Below are 20,087 nucleotides of genomic sequence, written 5' to 3' on the forward strand. Positions count from 1 at the left end.
ACACCGTAAGCGAACTATTCAATCCCGTAAAATGCAGTTTAAAAATAACAATCGAAACTTAAATGATCGGTGATTGGTTGAACTAGAGAAACTAGAGATAATTGCAACTCAAACGATATTATTCTATAAATATAGGTATATATATATATATATATATATATATATATATATATATATATATATATATATATATATATATATATATATATATATATATATATATATATATATATATATATTTATATATATATATATATATATTCTTTATATAAATATATCGTTTGAGAAGAAAATGCAAAAAATAACCGAGTGGATGTGATGACAACGGAATGGTTCGTTGGTTTGGTTCGACGGTTTGGTTCGTCATCTGCTCGCATGTAGGAACGTGTTTTTTTCGTTTTTGAAATTAGTTTTTTTGTACATGTTCTTGTTTGTGGTGTAGTATTGGGTTCTATGTTCTTGCGGTTTTGTCGTTGGTGATTTCAAATGATTATTTTTGTCTTTTTCATGAAATACAACTTCATTCTTATTTCAAGAATACGAAATATGGAAGACATTCTGTTGAGAAAGCAACGCACATCATAGTACAATAGTGTTTAGGAAATGTTCATTAGTTAGTTTTTTTATTCAGAAAGAACGGCTTCGGCCGTATTGCTTGTTCATTAGTTAGTTAGTCTTGTTTCAAATACATTACACTCAAGTTGGTTATTTAGTTTCTGATATTTTTCACTGTGTAATAACTCTGCGCAACACATTCTGATTTGTCTTCTTGGCCGTTCAAAATAATGCTGTTGTATCGGTTCTTCTACACATTCCGCGAAAGCCACGCTTTCTTCGTCTGAAACATGTTTCACTTCATACTCGATGTTTGAAGAATTTCAGGAATTGCTTTCTGAGCTATTGCAGAATCCGGAACTGGCAATTCTGGTTCTTCTACTTGTAACCTAGTCACTGTTGAAGGGTAGGGAAGTCCTAATTCATCCACGAATATAGTGAACGGAGATGTTGGTTGATCAATAGATTAACAAGTTTGATGGTAGTTTTCTTCGAAGTTTCTATTGATTTGCATGGAAACGAATCAATTTACGTCTTCCATTCTTCCCGAAGAACATTATACGTCACCCACCCGATTACTTCAATTAGCGCGTGGCCACGGAGGTGACAAAATGTTGAAAAAAATTTCAACTTTGTCAAAATTGCTTGTCAACTGCAAAAAAGAGCTTTTCTCGTGGCCGCACCAAAAATATACACAAGAACGACAAAAAGCAGAACACATCTGAGCATCTCTCTGGAGTCTCTCTGGAGAAGTGCGTCAAGAGGTTTCCGAAGTTGATGCATTTCTGAAAAGAATTAAGCATAAGAATGTACTAGTCCAAGATGATGATGATGATGATGATGATGATGATGACCCACCTATGACCCCTACTTTGAACTTTGAGTTGAAATGTTGTTTGGTGCAGGCATCTTTACGATAGCTTCGACTTTGGCAGGATTAGGGTGGATTCCGAGTTCATTTAAAACGTGTCAACGATATTTAATCTCAGTTTGTACAATGTTGCACTTTTCTTCTCAAAGCGAGAATCCGTATTTTTGATGGCGTTTCAATAGCTGCGAGTGAAATGTATGGTGTTTCTTTTCAGTTTCACTAAACATTCACTAAATCGTCCAAAAACCATTCAACTGATACAAACGTTTCGGAAAAAAGATGGTAATATGTGAAGCTGTATCGAATTGCAAAGATACATCAGATTTTCCAATCGTAACCTACACAAATTTTCATACACAAGATTTTTTACACAAGAATTTTTTACAGAAGATTCACTGCTAACTTCATTGACAGCAAAAATTCCGTTGAACTTGGTTTCTCGGTTTGGATGACTTCTATGTATCGTAATCACAGTAGCCTTCTTAATGTCTGATACGCTTACATTGCTTGCATGCATGATTGTTAAATGGACATTCCCGAACGTAATCAGGCACTTTCCCAAACTCGATCGAATTCGGGAATGATCATAGCGATTGTCAAAATGACATAAAATGGTGGTTTCCTTGGATGTTTTTTGATCATTTTGCCATATTGTACGTATAACTGAGCAGGATACTTATAAAATAGATTAAAGCAACCGTTGTATCTAGGCAACTGCAACTATCGTTCCTCTTCGATCGAGTTTGGGAAAGTGGCTGAATATAATCCACTACATTGCCTACAGGGTGTTCGTGGCTTTAATGAAGATGATGTTCCGTTTGGTTTTGATTGAGCAACAGATAGTTTTGATGGTACAGGATACAGCTTGCTTGCTTGTTCATCACACAGATGGCTCCTATCGATTGCTTCTTTTGCTCCACCAAAGTGGAGTCCTACTTTCGGTTTTCCATACGCTAATATTCTGAGATGAGTGATTCAAGTGTGCAATCTTCAGCGCTGGTTTCTAATTTGGACAGCAGTGTGGTACGAATATCAGTCGCTTTAGGTAAACGAGGTGTACATATGAAAATAATACCTTTTTTTTAACCATCGGTAAGCTTTTTCAATTGAAAATCTTCATACTGCTTGTTGACGTTTCAATTCCATTCACGTAGTCATTTCCAATGTTTTACGTTAATTGTAAACAATCGTACCGTTTTTGAAACAGTGAAATACAAAAACTGAAAAAAAATCTCCATTTTGCAATTTTTTAGTCTAACGTTGAATCCCGGCGATGATTCGGAAGCACAAAATGACTGTAACGGTCGAATTCGTTGACACTCAGGCTTCGAAGGAGTAATATACAGTCAATCCAAAAAGTATTCGTCTAGCTGAATATTTAACAGAAAAAGCCCAATTATGGCCGCAATATGTATGGGGTGATAACAGTTATGATGTGCTTTCATAAAGAGACCATCAATACACATGTTTTGCTAAAAAATAAGCATTTAAATAGTGCAATAGAAACCATAATACATAAAAACTAAAAAAAAGTCGTTTGTTGGGCGCGTTAGCTTTTTAATTATTTATGCTGGACAGACCTGGACAGATATTAGTTCTATGCATAACCTATCCTACCCATTTTTGAAGGTTACAAAATGTGTGGGAGGTCTCGTTCCTTCATTTGATCAGAGTTTGGCCATTTTTCTGACTGATTTTTCTAATTGTGTGACAAACTGCTATGTAAGCAGCCATCCTTGACAGCTAATTGAACTAAAGAAGCAGTTTAATGTCCAAAAAATCAAATATTACCAAGGAATCAGAGAATTTTATGATGGCCAATAAGATAAGGAAAAGAGATGGGTCACATTTGGTCGATGGGTCATGCTGCATTTCATCGTAGCTGGTCATGTAATAGCTTGAATGAGTGAGTTGTTACAAACATGTTTTGTTTGAATAGATAGAAAGTGGCCAAATTTGCTAAGGTGCATCAAATAATTCAGAAATTTATTTCAGCTCTACTAACATATTCAGCCGTACCGGAGAACTCGTTCGTCGAAGAACATTCGTCGCTCATGAGTGGACAGGGTTGTACCACTAGGTTGGACAGTAGAAAATCTATACGGTTTTCTAATTTTTGATCTTAAGGGCTATGAAATGAGTAAAAATGAGCGTCGCGGCGAACGTTCGCAGGAACGAACGAGTTCGCCCGTACGGTTGAATATGTTAGAAGAGCCTAATTTGAAATAAAATTTCTCAGAACTGGCACCCAAAGAACTTAAAAACTGCAACTAGGTCATCTTTCCTCACTGAGTCCTAGTATCATGACATCATGGAGCTACCGTTACACGAGATTTTGCAGTTATTGTAGATTACGCAGTCATGCAGATTACAGTTGTATTTGCAGCAGTTAAATATTTTGTGCCCACCGGTATCAGGTATTTGGCATGTCTGGCAGTTGCTATCTTCTTCGATTTTCGCTATCGACAACCAGTATTTGGAAGTGTTGTGTCCTGCTAGTATTTTCCGTTTGTGCATTTCACATTGTACCATTCCTTTTATTGTTCTATCATTTTTCCTTGTATCATGTTGTTTGTGTCCTTTATTATTACTTTATTGTTAATGATATTGTGGCTCTCAGTACCTTTTTCTGCACACTCGTCGGCTCTTTTGTTCACTTTAATATTTTTGTGTGTCGGTATCCATTTTTGCATTTAGTTTGTCACCTTTTTCTAAGATATTGTAAAATTGTTTCGTCGATATAGTTTTTCTATTAGCAATTTTTTATTTTCTTACACATAGCTCAGCTGTGTTCAGTAGCGGACCTTTTGTGTTTTTTATTTCTGCTATTTCTTAAGCCTTTTCTATGACAGTGATTTCGACTGATGACATTCATTTTAATATGTTTGTTTTAAAACGATTTTGCTATGTATAGAATTCTTGCCAGTTTATGTTTTGCTTTGGATGTATCTTTGTAGTCTAGGTCGTTTACTCTTATTTTGGTCATTTGATTTTTTTTCTTTTTGCTCCGAAAGTTTTTTTTCGTTGTGGGATTTTTTCCTTCTGTTACTACACCTATAGTGTATAATGTCTGTTCCCGTGGAATTTGTGAGAAGGCTATTGTTTTTTATTGTTTCTTTTATGGCTAAATATTTTGATCTGATATCTATCGGAATTTTTGCTGTTATTGCCATGATTGTGTTCATAGGGGTGATTTGGTACAGCCAGTTGTTGCGTTGGATGATTTGTAAAATTGTTTTGGCCTTTTTTCAGTTTCTCTTTTTGTTATTGAAATTTTAAATTTCATTCTATCCCCGCATCCGGGTATTTGTAGATGGTGAATTTTTCAATGCTATTGTTATTTATTTTTAGCGTAATTGGTTTTTGACTTTTATTTTCCAAAAATTCGTAAATTTGGTTTTATTCATGCTTGTGAGCAGTTTTAGCTTATTGATTTCTTGTACAATTTTTTTAAGGGTCTTAGTAGTTTTGTTTGTAGCTGTTGAAATGTTTTTGCTTTTTGTATGATAACAAAATCGTCTGCGTATTGCAATAGGTTGCCATTTACCTGTTTATGTATCTGTTTGTATAAATATTGAAGAGGGTCGGTGATAGGACATCCTCATTTGTTAGTACAATAAACGTTAGTTTTCTGATAGTTTTGATTTCTAGAACGCTGCCATCCTTCTGATGATGTCCTAAGATATGTGTTCCTCTTTCAAGGTCTTTACTAATAGTTCTGCGTCCACATTATTGTACTCGTCGGAGAGGTCCACAAATACAACTCCTGTCAATGTCTTGTTTTTTGTTGTTGTTATTAATCTCATTGATTAGGTAGTTAACATATTGATTTGTTGAATGGTTTACTCTGAAACCAAGTGAGGTTATTGTGATTATGTTTTTCTGGCGCATTCGTTCTATAGTTTTTTCAGCACCAGCATAATAATTTTTGTTCGAGTTGGTAGTGGTGATATGGGATTGTCATAGGATTTATTATCCACTCCAGGTGCTGCGTTTTTTTCTTTTTCAGTAGTTTTTGCCAGATTTCAACGTTCAGTATATCCCTGGGAGTTGGTATATTTTTATACATGTTTTAATTCCTTTTTGAGTTTTTTTAAGTTAACAAAAAGGAAGGTTTTTGGACGCTTCGATGTTTGTTTTAATTAAGTTTTCCTTTTAATTGTTGTAGTGTCTTCCTTCCACTCTCTTTGTTAGCAGCCATCACTCTTCATCTATGCTGGCAGATATGTCTATGTATTTTGATGTATTATCAATTTTAATTTATTTTGTTATTTCGTTTTTGGAAGCGAAATTGTTTCTTAAATTCTTAAATTCCATCTCGTTAGTGATAGTTTTGTTTTTGGATCAATATTTTTCTTCTCTCATTTTTTTTTTTGCTTATATTTTTGCATATTTCATTACTTGTGGTGTTTTCTGTTATATACCAATAAACATATATTCTGACTCTAATTAGACAAAACTCTTATCACAACGTTCGGAGAACACATTAACCTGAAACAATGAAATCAGAAAAAAACCTGAAATAGATAATAAATCATATGACATTTAAAAAGAAGAACATTAAAACAGATTCCCAAAAGGCGATGGTTGTTTATTAGTCTTATTTTTTCAGGTTAATGTTTTCTTCGATTGTTATGATTAGAGTTTTGTCGAATTAGAGTCAAAATATATGTTAATTAGTATATTTCTTTCAAGTTCATGCATACATGTGCTTTGCGAGATTTAGCGTAACGCTAGCTTTTCACCGCTGTGGAGGATTTTACTAGATTTTGAATTTTGCAATATTTGATTTTGATTTAAAAATGACGATATTAGGCTTGGAGCTCTTCTTTTGCTTTTGGCACCACAACCGCTACCGGTCAAGGCCTGCCTATATCCACTAGTGAAGTGGGTTTGGCTTTCAGTCACTTTTTGTTACCGTAGCAGGATAGTCAGTCCTACGTATGGGGGCACGGTCTATTCGGGGCTTGAACTCATGACGAGCATGTTGTTAAGTCGCCACCAGACCGGTTTAGAGCCCTTAGGTTACGTAGCTTAGTTTAATTTAGACTAAACTAAAATTAAACTAACTTATCTTTTCTTATCTTAGCATTTGTTTTTAGGCGTTCTGTTATAATGTATTCAATTTCATTTATTGAATGTGTACTAGTTTTATCGTACAACTCTTCTAACCTGATTCAGTAAGGGGCATCTGAAATTAATCGTAAAAACTGGTTCAACCTTATTAGAACCCTGCAGATGTTGGTAGGAGCGCTACTTTTCCATACCGAGATACTGTATGTTGCCATAGGAAGAACTATTTGCTTATAGATCGCGATCTTATTCTTGTAGCAAAGGCGAGAGCCACGATCCCACAAAGGGATGCCGTTTCTTAAGCAGGACATTGATCCAAGTTGCCAGCTCACGGATGTGGTGATGTTATAGCAGGTTGTTGTCCATGGTTAGATCCATATATTTTACCATTGGCAACCAAGGGATTGTTCTTGTTCTTCCCACAGTCAGTTGATGACCAATCGGGTTTAGTAGCTGATACCTAAGCCGATGTGGGACAATCATGGTTTGGGTCTTCGTTTTGTTGTTGAAACGGATTCTCCATTCAGCAGCATAGCCCTGTAGTATCTCCAAGCAATGAGGAGCGCCGCGTCTGAGTTCTGCTGGTAGAAACCCTTCGTAGCGATCGCCGTGTCGTCTGTGAACATCCGTAAGAGTAGGAAGGTCCGCCTTGAACAGCAGATAAAGAAGCGGATCTAGAACGCCCGCCGGAACATGCTGCACATTCGAAGTCGGTGAGTCGATGACAATACGGAAGGTGCGCTGCTGAAAGTAGTTATTGATCAGCTTGATAACGGGAGCTAGAACTGATGCATTTTATGGACAAGCCCATCATGCCACATATTATTAAATGCTTTTTCCACGTCAAGCAGCACAACAGCGGTGGATACTCGCTGGTTTTGCTGAATGGCGTTTTGTAGTCGAATCAGTTGGTGCGTTGTTGAGTGCCCGGACCGACATCCAAACTGTTCTGTCAGAGTTTGAAGATCATTGACCAAATTTTTCAGTCGGCAACATATTATTTTTCCAACAGTTTGCTAAAAGTTCTTAGCAAGCTTATCGGGCGATAGCTGGATAGAAGCGTCGGATCTTTTCCGGGTCGGATCCTTAGCGCGCTTCCAGGCTTGCGGGAAAATGTTTAGTGAGAGACAGCTATTCAAAATGGCAACAAGCAGAGTCATTGCCCGATTTTGCATATGTTTGATGCAAATATTGAAGATTTCATCAAATTTATTAGTTTTATTTTTTCAGGATAATGTTTTCTTCGGTTGTTGTGATTAGAGTTTTGTCGAATTAGAGTCTGAATATATGTTTGAAGATTCCATCAAAGTCCGGGGCCTTCATGTTTTGAAGACATTTGATGATACTTTTAACCTTCGCGACGGTAACACGCTTTTCAGGTGGTAGAGTTGGAGGTATATTGTCAACCGTGATGTTGATCGTTGACTCTTCTACATCGTAAAGGCTAGTTATGGCGAAATGTCTCAGCAAATTGGTTTTTTCTTAGTCATCATTTTAGTCAAAGTCTATTCGTGTCTGGGACTATATAAAACCTATGCCCGTCAGGGGTTCAAGCCCCTGGACCGTGCCACCATACGTTGGACTGACTATCCTGCTATTGGGGGAAATCAAAAAGTCCCACAAGAAAGAAAGCCTAGTTCCACAAGTTTTACAGGCAGACGTTGACCGACAACGATTGTTGAGGTAAAGAAGAATATAGTACTGGTAAAAATAAAAAAAAACCAATTGGTAAAAATACCAATGGTAAAAATACTACACGTTTTGGCCAATATTTCTTATGAAGAAATAAAAGAAATATTAATAAATTATGGTAAATTGGAGCAACCAGCAGAAATTATCACACAGAAACCAAATCCGAAACAATGACACGAATAGTTACTTACTTACTTATCCGGCGCTACAATCGCTTTGCGGTCTTGGCCTGCCCCAGGAGTGTCCGAAACCGCTCGCGGTCTCGCGCCTTGGTCTGCTAGTCCGTTGTCCCGGCCTTAATGGCGGACGTCCCACGCTATCTTGCCACCTCAATTTGGGCCTACCACGCCTCCTCTGTTTTTGTGGACGGCCTAAAAAGACTTTACGGGCTGGGTCGTCCCTTTCCATGCGTACAACATGGCCAACCCAACGGAGCCTGGCGAGCTTGATACGCTGCACGACAGTGAGGTCGCCGTACATCTCGTATAGCTCGTCATTATGGCGGCTCCCCCATTGTCCTTCCCCACATACGGGGCCAAGTAGTGTTCATGTCTCAGAGGCGTATGTGAGTACCGGAACTATATAGGTACTATATAGCCACAGCTTCGTCCGTAGCGACAGGTTCTTTGAGGTGAACTGATTTTTCAGGCTGTAGAATGACCGGCAGCCTGCATCCTTGCGCTCAATTCAGCTTCCATGCTATTGTCGTTGCTGACCTTTGACCGAAGGTAGGTGAATTGTGGGACGACTTCAAAAGTGCGTTCACCTATCTGCACGTCACGCCTACATAGACTCTGATTATTTATTGGTAGGCCCGCTGATGTTGCCACCATCAGTTTGGTCTTTGCCTCGTTTATCTGCTATCCGAGGTTCTCTGCCGCCTGCTCGATCCCTTGGAGGCTTCTGATACATAGGAGAGCCGCAGACCAATGATGGGACAATTTGTTTCATATCATCAGCGCCATGATCTGGGTTGACTTATAGAAGATGGTTCCCGTAGTCTCCACCCTCGTGTCGCGGATGGCCCTCTCTAGCGCCAGGTTGAATAGGAAACAGGCAAGCGCGTCCCCCTGGCGCAGTGACGTTGGTCATAGTTATTCTAACTAGGTTTATCAGTTTGGCCGGGATTCCAAAAGAGTTCATAGTGTCATACATTTTTACCCTGGCTATGCTATCATATTTGTTATTTGTTATTTATTTATAAAAATTCAACGGACCGCGAGTGGCCCACTTGAAGCGAATTTGTTTACAGTCATTCGGTTTCGGTCATCCATTTGTCACGCTTAATCTTAAGTAAAATAATTAACACGTAAAAGGTCGCACGACACAGATACTATTTAGCCAAAGTCTATATAATACAGAGGTCGAGTCGTCCAGAACATTAGATCAAAAAGCGTGGGAAAGTTTTGACAGCTGAATGAAAAAGCTTCAATAGTTTCATCGTAGCATACATTGAGGTTTTAGTTGTTGTGCATGCAGTGGTCTGAATGCATTTTTGGTCATTTTCACATCGTTTCTTCGTAATATTGCACTTAAAAAAGTTGACGAATATCAAGAAAAGATAGAATTATAGTACAATTATTGATTATAACCAGATCAGTGCCCAAAATTAGGACGAAATGATGTGGAGCTCAAGAGGACCAAAGCTAATAGGCTTGTTTCCTGATTTTGGTCGTGTTTAAGTGATGAATTAGTGAAAAAACTGCTCCATGCCACGTACATGAGAAGGAAATGAATAGGGTAACTGTTCCAGTATTCGGCAGTGTACCTGTTTTCGGCAGGGTAACTAAATCGTGTAATTACGCAAAAACGCGTTGAAGATTGTATCAACACATATTTTTTACATAGAGATATGCTCATTTGTTATTCATATACGAAGTTTCACATCATTTCCATGCATATTTTGCAAAATATCAAACAAAATGTGCAGAGTTCAACAGTTTCGGCAGATTTGCAGTTAGCCAATTGTTCGGCAGGTTTCATTATTAATAGAATCAGAGCACTAAAACAATAAAAGTATGGTTTTTATGAAAGATTTTATGATTGCAGATTTTATACTAGCCCGCTTGGAATTTTAAAATCACTAAAAACAAGTAATTATTCACTTTAAATGCTGCCGAAAATTGGTACATGGTAGATGTTGATTTTTGTCAGATCAATGCTTTGGGCTACTGCCGAAACCTGAAACAAAAACACACTTTTGATTTCGTTGAATATTCATTTAAAAATTGATCAGAAAACTGTAATGCGTATGTCGACACATAAAACCGCATTTCTTGTATCAAATATCACCAATTTCACTATAAATTATCCAATAACTTGAGAAAAAAATAATAATTTGTGAGTTAGTCGGAGCCGTACTTTACAGCCGTCAGGCAGTCTCATTTCTCCAGAGCCTACTTTGTTTGTAACTCAAATCAAAATGTAAAAATTAATTAAAACATTTACCGACCCGTATTCGCCTTGCCGAAAATTGGAGCACAGCCTGCCGAAAATAGGACCAAACTGCCGAAAATAGGAACAAAAACAGTGTTTGCATTTTCATGAATATCGCTAGAAAATACATTTGAAACAACAAATAAAAAATAGCACAACATAATTCGATAGTTTATCGTTCAAAATAACGTCACTTTCATGAAAAGTAATAACAGTAATAACAATAAGTAATAACAGTGAAAAGTACAAGCAGTTTTTGTGAAACTGCTGCACTAACCTGCCAAATACTGGTGCATTTACCCTAGTTACACTAGGTTTTTTGCAGAAAAAGCACAATTGGCCCTAAAACGTGTTTGGTTGTGTGGAATCGTTTACAAACTTTTTCATCTAACTGTCAAAAATAAGCTTTCAAAATGGTGGACCAAAACGAGCTATGCATCGACCTCTGTATTACATAGACTTTGCGTTCAACTAAAAAGCATGCCAACTAAAATTCTACTATTGAATTCTGTCCCATTACTTTTCCTAACTGGAATTGCAGTTTATTTCAATTTTTTAGTTCAGTTCAGTTGTAATTCAGCAGTGAACAATAAGACTATTTTTCTCGTAATAGATACTTTCAATGAATGAAGAAATCTTAAAATTCAATTATTAAATTTTTGCTTTTTTTTCAAATGTTTAACATAACTCGTACAAAGCCTTATCCACCCATCTACGTATGGAGGCTCGATCCATGGGAAATATAAACCCGTTATATACATGTTTTAAAGTTGTTCACATAGTCCTAGTTATGCAGCTCCGATGGGTTCACTATTTTGCAAGATGACGAAGCTGTGAAGTATTTGAAAGCGTAATACAAACGCGTCTCACGGACTGCCCGAACTCGTTATGCTCGGAGGAATAACGTAGCCTGTCGTGCACTCGATCTCTCTCTTTGCGTTCAACCTTCACCCAGAACGGTTCGATAATACAGTGTGTTTAAAATAAATAAATTATAACGACTCATAATTATATATTTGTCTTACTTGTTATTTAAACGTTTTACACCACACAACGACATCTGTGGCACGATCCTCTACCGGTCTCTCTAATTTCTTGGCTTCGCGAATGACATCGACATCGCGAATGAGCAGGACAACAGCGAAGGTGTGTGAGGCGTACACCCGACTCAAACGCGAAGCAGCAAGAATTGGATTGAGAGTCAATGCGACGAAGACGAAATACCTGCTTGCCGGTGACTCAGACCATCTGGGAAGCAGTGTATTAGTTGACGGCGACAGTCTCGAGGTGGCAAAGGAGTTTTGCTATCTCGGGGCGATCGTTACTTCGGACAGCGACATCAGCAGCGAAATCCGGAGACGCATTGTGCAGGGGAATCGTGCATATTATGGGCTTCACCGACTACTGAGATCCAGAAGACTTCGAGCCCGCACGAAATGTGAAATATATCGCACATGGACTCGCCCGGTGGTCCTCTATGGACACGAATCCTGGGCCATCCGAACGGAGGATGCAAACGCTCTGGGCGTGTTTGAACAACGCATCCTCCAGACCATCTTTGGCGGTGTGTTCGAGCATGGAGCGTGGAGGAGAAGGATGAACCACGAGCTGAGGTGGCGAAGGCTGGCAGGATACGATGGCTGGGGCATGTCATGAGGATGCCGGACTCATGCCCTACCAAGAAGGTGTTCGACAGCGATCCCCAGTTCGGCATAAGGCTGGACCAGGTGAAGCGAGACCTGACGGAGATCGGGTGTCTGCATGGATGGGAGGCTGCATCCAGGGACCGAGCATCCTGAAGAATTACTGTTGACCGGGCCATGTCACATCGACGCGCTGTATCATGAGCAGGCCAACAAGAGAGAGAGAGATAGAGAGAGAGAGAGAGAGAGAGAGAGAAGAGAGAGAGAGAGAGAGAGAGAGAGAGAGAGAGAGAGAGAGAGAGAGAGAGAGAGACCATACAACAGTACTACGCACGATCAAATGGATGGAACGGGGTAGAATCTCTACCACAGAATTATTTAGCATCACTGGGAATAATTTAATAATTATTGATCACTTTCAACGCGTCGGTAGAAGAAAATAAAAATTTCTTGCAATTTGAATACCTCAATGATTCAATCACTCTACCATTGCTAGTTGCCTCGAAGAAAGGAAACTTCGCAAAGAAATAAAAACCATCCAAGCACCCATAGTTGGTTAGCAACACCGTTCTATAGTGAGCTATCGTTACCTATGACGTGAGCGTAACGTGAGCGTAACGGGAGTATGACATGTGAGCGTCACCACTTACTTCGTTTTGTATAGGACGAGTTAAAACTGCAAATATTAAAGCACGAAAAATATGTGTGAAATATTTAAATAAGAGCATAATGACGACTCCGTTACTCAAAAAGGTCATACATTTATTTTCATTAAATTGGGTTCAATTTACATCTTCTAACAATATTATGCAACAGGCATTTTCAAACCAATCATGTGTATTAACTTTTTTTTTTTAATCGAGTGGCTCATATAATGAGTGCAAAGTGAGTGTTTTGATTTTTTTTAAATAAAAAGTTGTTGCACGCATGCGTGATTCTAAGGATTGGAAAGCGAAACAAAGTGCTCAAAACACCCAACTTCCCATTGTCATTCTACAAACACGTATATTAATTGATGCAGCTTTCATATCACATCAAACATTGAGTACTTACCGGTGTTGTCGAAGCTGCAAGAAGATAACCCGAAATTTCATTCAATATTATGGATTTAGATGCGATTGATGTGGTAGGAACCGAGAGTGAAAAATCAAGCGATGAAGAAAATGTTGTTTCCAAGTCAATAATAACCGATCAAAGTGATAAAGACCTTGAAGAAAATGAAGAGGAAAGAAACGAGGAAATTAAAACAGCGGTAAAATATCAATGGGAGCTACTGTTTTGTTTTTATATTTTATTTTTAGAGCTGATAATTTTGTGTTTCGATGGTAGGAGGTGAATCATGAACAATCAGAAGAAGGGCTTTGTGATTGGATAGCAAACAGTCTGAACTGTGTGAGCTGTATAACCTGTACCAACTGCCCTGACCGCTTTGGAAAACTCTTTTGTGAGTCATGATGGAAACTATTTCTTTACACGTTACGCTTAGTTTTTTTTTTCATAACTTCAGGTTCATTGTGCAAGTGGAACTTAGATATCAATTTAAATGCAACAAATCAGAACACCAATCCATCGCAACCAGTGGTAAATAAGCGTAATGAATGGCTTTCGCAAGATAACCCAAGCGCCACAGATTAAGCTTAAACGACTGGAAAATTGAATATCCATAGAAAAAAATGAAAGCTCCACAGCTTCATTGGTTTGATCAATAGATGGCGTATTACAACTCATCATCATATTGCTATCCTTTTCTTGCAATGTGTTTCGACAAGTTGCATTTTATTATGACCTATATAGCCTTCTAACTTTCTGAGCAAAAATCTATATAAATGGTCGTGTGGTTAGATACGTGGGTATCAACACCAATGACCATTGCTCAAATCTCACTTGCTTCAGTGCTGGTGGTTTCCGTTGGAGTTTAGTATTTAAACAATCGTATCGCCGTTCTAGTTCTAGCGATGCATAACTTCAATGCGAAACCATACAACAGTACAGAGGAAATGAGAAAGCTCTCCTCCAAGCGATGAAGCTCAACTGGTTGGGGTATCCCACCAACAGATAGCGCCACCAGCTTTTTTGCTATTTTTAGAATGCATGAGTCGTTTGGCGTTTGCTAAACGAAGTCTTTCTATATTCCGTTTAGGTAGAGAACTTGAGTCGTTTAGAAGCCGTTTAGTGGTCGTTTAGTGGATTTGTGGCACTTGGGAAGGAAACGATTAAAAATGTAAGTATTTTGTCAACGTAGATACACTGGTTTAAAGACTCAATTACTTTCAGTTGGAAAAGAAAATTGAAAAGATGAAAAAGATGGAACAAGTTCAACATAATGGTAAGTAGTGTAAACATAATTGCTACAAACAGACTACAAATGTGCAATGGTGCTGCCACGTTTTTGATATAGAAATTGCGGCAATATAACCATAAAAAACTGTCCCTCCTGAATAATAACAAAAAAAAACATAAACAATATTCAAAGTTTACACAAGATAACATGGTATACTCATGGCTCTTCACACTTTTCATTATTTATATTTATTATTATACGTTTTTATTTAATGTTATAAAATACATTTTTTATTGAAGTCGCTTACTTTTGGCTATGTAATGGTGTAATGGTCGTCACATCGCCGTGTTCTGCGAAAATTATTCTCAAAAAAAAAAAAAAAAAAAAACGTTTGTAGGCGAATGTGGATCATAAACGTCAACCTCATACATCAACTGTCAACCGAATAATGTCCAAACCTTGTACAAATGTAAAATCTTGGCAACCCGGCCGAGCTGTCAGAAAAAGAGAATAAAAAGGGGAATTCACGTCGTGTACGCAGTTGGAGAAGCACGTGTAATTCTGTGTCTTATGTCCTTCAGTCCTTAAGAATATTTTATATGACGTTGTTTACACGTTTTTAATGCGTTAACACCAACATACAATTCCATTAAAAACTTGTGGTAATTTTTTATACATTTTTTTATTACCTGAAAACTTTAAATTTAAATTGAATTATTAGGTTTTATTATCTACCCCGTAAGCTAAACAACATCTTCGTCTATGAGTGTATCTGTTTTGAATTTAAACATTAAAACTTAGACTTTTCTGCTGTGACAATTCATTTATTTTGACCGATCGCGTCGAGTGCTAAAGATGGACTGATTTTCGATTTCATCCGCTCGTGATACGAAACTTCTCTAGTTTGTCGCTTAACATAGGAAATTCTAAGAAAGGCCGATCGGCCACCAAAAGCGCGCACGTGCCTTAGCGCAGACAATTGTCCTTTGTTTTACTTTTCAGCCAACTTGCGAGCAGGCTTCACACTGTTCATATTGTGTCATTGGTTTACAAAGGAGATACAAAGTTCTTAGTATTGTTTTTCGCTTCGCTCACACCATATGACGCCCCTAGTTCCTAGCATCCTATTATTTTGCTTCAACAGTATCTTATGCTTAATTTTTATCCTACCACCTAAAGTAAAGTTACCGTGGTCCCCAAAGAATCCTTAAATATTCAATATTAGTTAAAATAAATAAGAAAAGAAAGAAAAAACAAAATGCAGTATATTATTCATTATTATTATTCATTAAGCAAAAATAGGTTCTCCAATGTTGGACTTAATCCGTTTATATTAATCTTAAATTTAATTGTGCTTAACGACTTATGGCAAACTAAGAAGGACATAAATAAATGCACTACTTTATATTAACATCTTATTGAACAGAGCGTAAACGTTCTCTGTACACGTTGATGGGCTCATGGAAGTCAAGGTGCTGGTAAAGCTTATAACATAGCCGTTATTGGTTCTTTTGCTTCGTATTGTGTGTGTCTAAACTTTGGAGTGAAGAAGGGTCTGTTGTTGCCCGTCTAGGAATACTGATATTGAATGGTTCCAATTTAACTCATGCATTAATATTGCCGCAAAGCACTCCAAACTATTATTCGTATTCTAGTTAGCGTTTCTAATCCCGGAAGCAGGCAGTGTGACCGATTCGGCGATAATATATAGCGATCACTCCATGGCAGCCGTCGAATTGCGTAACGATTGAATTTTCTTTGTACTTACTCTATCCTATTGTTACAAAATTTCTGCATCAGGAGATGCTACGACACTTCTAATTCTCATCCACTCTAATGTTGGTCGGACAAGGGGACAATACAACGACTTGATACACGTAGGATCATCAAAGTCTTTAGTAATCTTGAATATTAATCCTAATGCCCTGTTTGCACGCCGAATCATCCTGTCGTGAAACTAACTGAAATACAAGTTATCATCTAAAATTATTGCTAGGTTCCTAAGCGCGTTTATAATTCAGTATCGAGTTATTTTGGTCTGTATCAACAATTTTTAAGATGTGATAAATATTATTCATATCTTATGATGTTCATTCACCTGTGATACCATTACAATTGCATACACTCGAAAGGAGTGCTGATTCAACACTCAAGCACGAACTTTAACAATTCTAAAACTACATTATTATTAAAGACCTTCTCAACGTTATCATTTCCTTCAATTAGCGTTGTCGTATTCAGAATAGTTTTCGTAGCTTACGTCTGTTGCGAATCCGCAAAACAACTGAATTGTTAAAACTTACGACTATGTACAACCAAATGTTTGCGTAAATAATTGTTTTCCATGGAGCTCTAGACACTCTAGACTCCTTAAACCTATTGTTATGAAAATATGATGTATGTAAGTATGTAATACAGGATTTTACAAGTCATTTTGCAATGTGTGCTGCATATTTTGTCGAGCACGAAATTTACTTTGACTCTTAGTGCGTACTTGGACAGGTCCAATGTTTATTTTATCCCGCTCAAGTTTAATTTTGACAGCCCGATCGAGATGCAGGTTTTCCTATGATTTCTAAATTATTTTATACTTTTTGACAAATTTGATGCATAAAAATAGAAAATGAAGATTTAAGCTTGAAAATGATGGGTCGTTTGATCCATTACTCGTTTTATTCACTGAGTAATTAGCGTAGTAACATTGCAAAATCCTGCGAGTTGTAAAACCCTGTATTACTATAACATAAGTTGTTCTGAGCATCTACTTTATGTACCACGTTTACTGATGAAAAAAAATGTTACAGAATGTATACGATTGAAAACTAAAATTGGAGAACTATCGGAGGTAACAACGAAGGTATCGATTGATTGAACAAAACAAAAAGAAAAGGATAAAAATCTCTTTTTTATTTCAGTTGGAAGGGCAGCTTTCGACAGTACAGACCGATAATGCTCGCCTGCAAACAGGTCAGTAAGAAAGTATTTATTAAGAAACAGTTGTATTGTTTTGATCAATTCAAATTAAATTAATAGTCTTCCATTCGATTACATAGATTTGCTTGAGTGTCAGAAACAAAATGTAGATCATAAGGCAGAAGTTAAACGACTCGAATTGGAACACACAAAAGCTGCTTCAGAGTTGATTAAGGTATGATTTTTGATTTAATACCGATAAATGGTACACATATCGAGCATTACAATAAGTGATACACACATTTTGAAATGTAGCAAACAGTAAAGACACAAGAACTGGAGGTAGCTTTGGAAAGCTGTAGAACAGGTGAGGATCTCGCGTACTATAGATATATGCAGCTAAAACTATTAAAATTACCATTTAATTTGTAGAACTTAATAAAATTTCAAAACAACGGAAGGATCTAAGTAGAGCACTCGATGAAACGGATGACCAGCAACGTTTAGAAATGAAAAAGCTGCACGAGACCTTGCAGAAATCGGAGTATGAGAAAGCTGAACTGGATTGCCAAATCAGACTGGTAAAATCATTACACATTGTAATCTTTAGATGTAAGCTTTTACACTATTTCAAACTTGTTGCAAACTAATAGCTTCATGGTGAATTGCAAGCTGCAATAGGACGGGAACATCAGGCTTTACGTGACAATGCGCAACTGCAACAGAAGCTGACAGCGCTTCAAAATCAATCAAAATAAAACCCATGCACTTTGAAGTTCCCACTGCAAAGGCAAATTTCTCTAAAAATTTAATATTGTAGTTAATGTATCTAAGTCCTTAAACAAAAGTGTTTGCTCAACACATAGAATTACGATTGTAAGAAAAGCCGTATCGTATATGGAACGAGTTGCATCTAAAATCGCTATATAGACAGTTCTTGAGCATTGTTGGCTAAATTGATCGTATTCCAGGATGATGATATAGAGCCGCTAGTCTGTTTATGTATTTAAATTATTGAAAATTGTAGAATCAGATTGTTCTCATTATATAAGACGAAGCATTTATTTTGCAACCATCACGAAACTGTAGTGTGTGTTATCTGGAACTTTTAGGAAACTTGTTCATCGGTCGTTTTAGGGAAACAGAATACTAATGCAAATTTCCATGTCGATGTTACTATATTTTCTTGCGTGTTTGTAGTTTAGCACATGCCATATAAATTTACTCTTGCTCAGATGGAAAGGTCGAAACTGATGATAGCGAATGTTTCGAGAAATTTATATTGTTCATTAGCTACAAAATATAACATAGATAGATATTGTTAGATAGAAATATGTTATATTTATATTTTAATTTTTATATTGGTATTGTAATGCATTGCTAATTCCAGTTTCATTCAAAGTATGCAATGAACGACAACAAAAAATGTTGAGTAATTAATATCCTTCTTCTCATCGCATGTTGTTTTTATAGGCCAACGTTATATCCAAAAAAAATCAAAAAATAAAATATACTATTGAAATTTCAAATGAAATGTTAGAAATGTTTATCGATTATCAAGTAAACATGCCGGTAATATGTTTGAATCACGCACGGACTGAGCCAGCGATATGCCAGCTTAGTTATCTTAGTTATCGATGCCAGCTCGCAGATCTACGCGGTCTACACGTACTTCAAGGCTGGCTTCGACATCGTTCACACACCTTGCTACTCGCAAAGCTCCAGACGCTCGGCCTGCCTGTGCCTGGATTCTCTGCCTGCCTGTGCCTGGATGTGCGACTCGAGGGAGGAGACTACGGGAACCATCTTCTATAAGTCAACCCAGATCATGGCATACGCTGATGATATAGACATCATTGGTCTGCGGCTCTCCTATGTAGCAGAAGCCTACCAAGGGATTGAGTAGGCGGCAGAGAACCTCGGATTGCAGATAAACGAGGCAAAGATCAAACTGATGGTGGCAACATCGGCGGGCCTACCAATAAATAATCAGAATCTACGTAGGCGTGATGTACAGATAGGTTAACGCACGTTTGAAGTCATCCCAGAATTAATCTATCTTGGGTCAAAGGTCAGCAACGACAATAGCATGGAAGCTGAGTTGCGCGCAAGGATGCTGGCTGCCAACCGGTCATTGTACAGCCTGAAAAATCAGTTCACCTCAAAGAACCTGTCACGACGGACGAAGCTGGGACTATATAGTACCTATATAGTACCAGTACTCACATACGCCTCTGAGACATGGACACTGTCCAAATCTGACGAAACCCTCTTAGCCGCGTTCGAGAGGTAGATGCTCAGAAGGATACTTGGCCCCGTATGTGTGGAAGGACAATGGAGGAGCCGCCATAATGAAGAGCTATACGAGATGTACGGCGACCTCACTGTCGTACAGCGTATCAAGCTCGCCAGGCTCCGTTGGGCTGGCCATGTTGTACGCATGGAAAGGGACGACTCAGCCCGTAAAGTCTTTTTAGGCCGTCCACAAAAACAGAGGAGACGTGGTAGGCCCAAATTGAGGTGGCAAGATGGCGGACTAGCAGACGAAGGCGCGAGACCGTGAGCGGTTTCGGACACTCCTGAGGCAGGCCAAGACCGCAAAGCGGTTGTAGCGCTGGATAAG

General features: G+C 37.9%; 1 protein-coding gene across 1 annotated transcript; it reads left to right on the forward strand.

The window, feature by feature from the left end:
* The first annotated feature begins 13,222 nt into the window (after positions 1-13,222).
* On the forward strand, positions 13,223-18,946 carry LOC121594461 (myosin-4-like). Its single transcript, XM_041917725.1, has 11 exons — positions 13,223-13,522; positions 13,600-13,714; positions 13,778-13,884; positions 14,474-14,491; positions 14,545-14,596; positions 17,356-17,408; positions 17,467-17,518; positions 17,605-17,699; positions 17,780-17,831; positions 17,897-18,045; positions 18,118-18,946. The coding sequence occupies exons 1-11, from the start codon at positions 13,373-13,375 to the stop codon at positions 18,220-18,222; spliced, it is 948 nt and encodes a 315-aa protein (XP_041773659.1). The 5' UTR covers positions 13,223-13,372; the 3' UTR covers positions 18,223-18,946.
* Positions 18,947-20,087: the final 1,141 nt, after the last annotated feature.

Source organism: Anopheles merus, chromosome 2L, assembly GCF_017562075.2.
Source record: "Anopheles merus strain MAF chromosome 2L, AmerM5.1, whole genome shotgun sequence".
Classification (NCBI taxonomy): domain Eukaryota; kingdom Metazoa; phylum Arthropoda; class Insecta; order Diptera; family Culicidae; genus Anopheles; species Anopheles merus.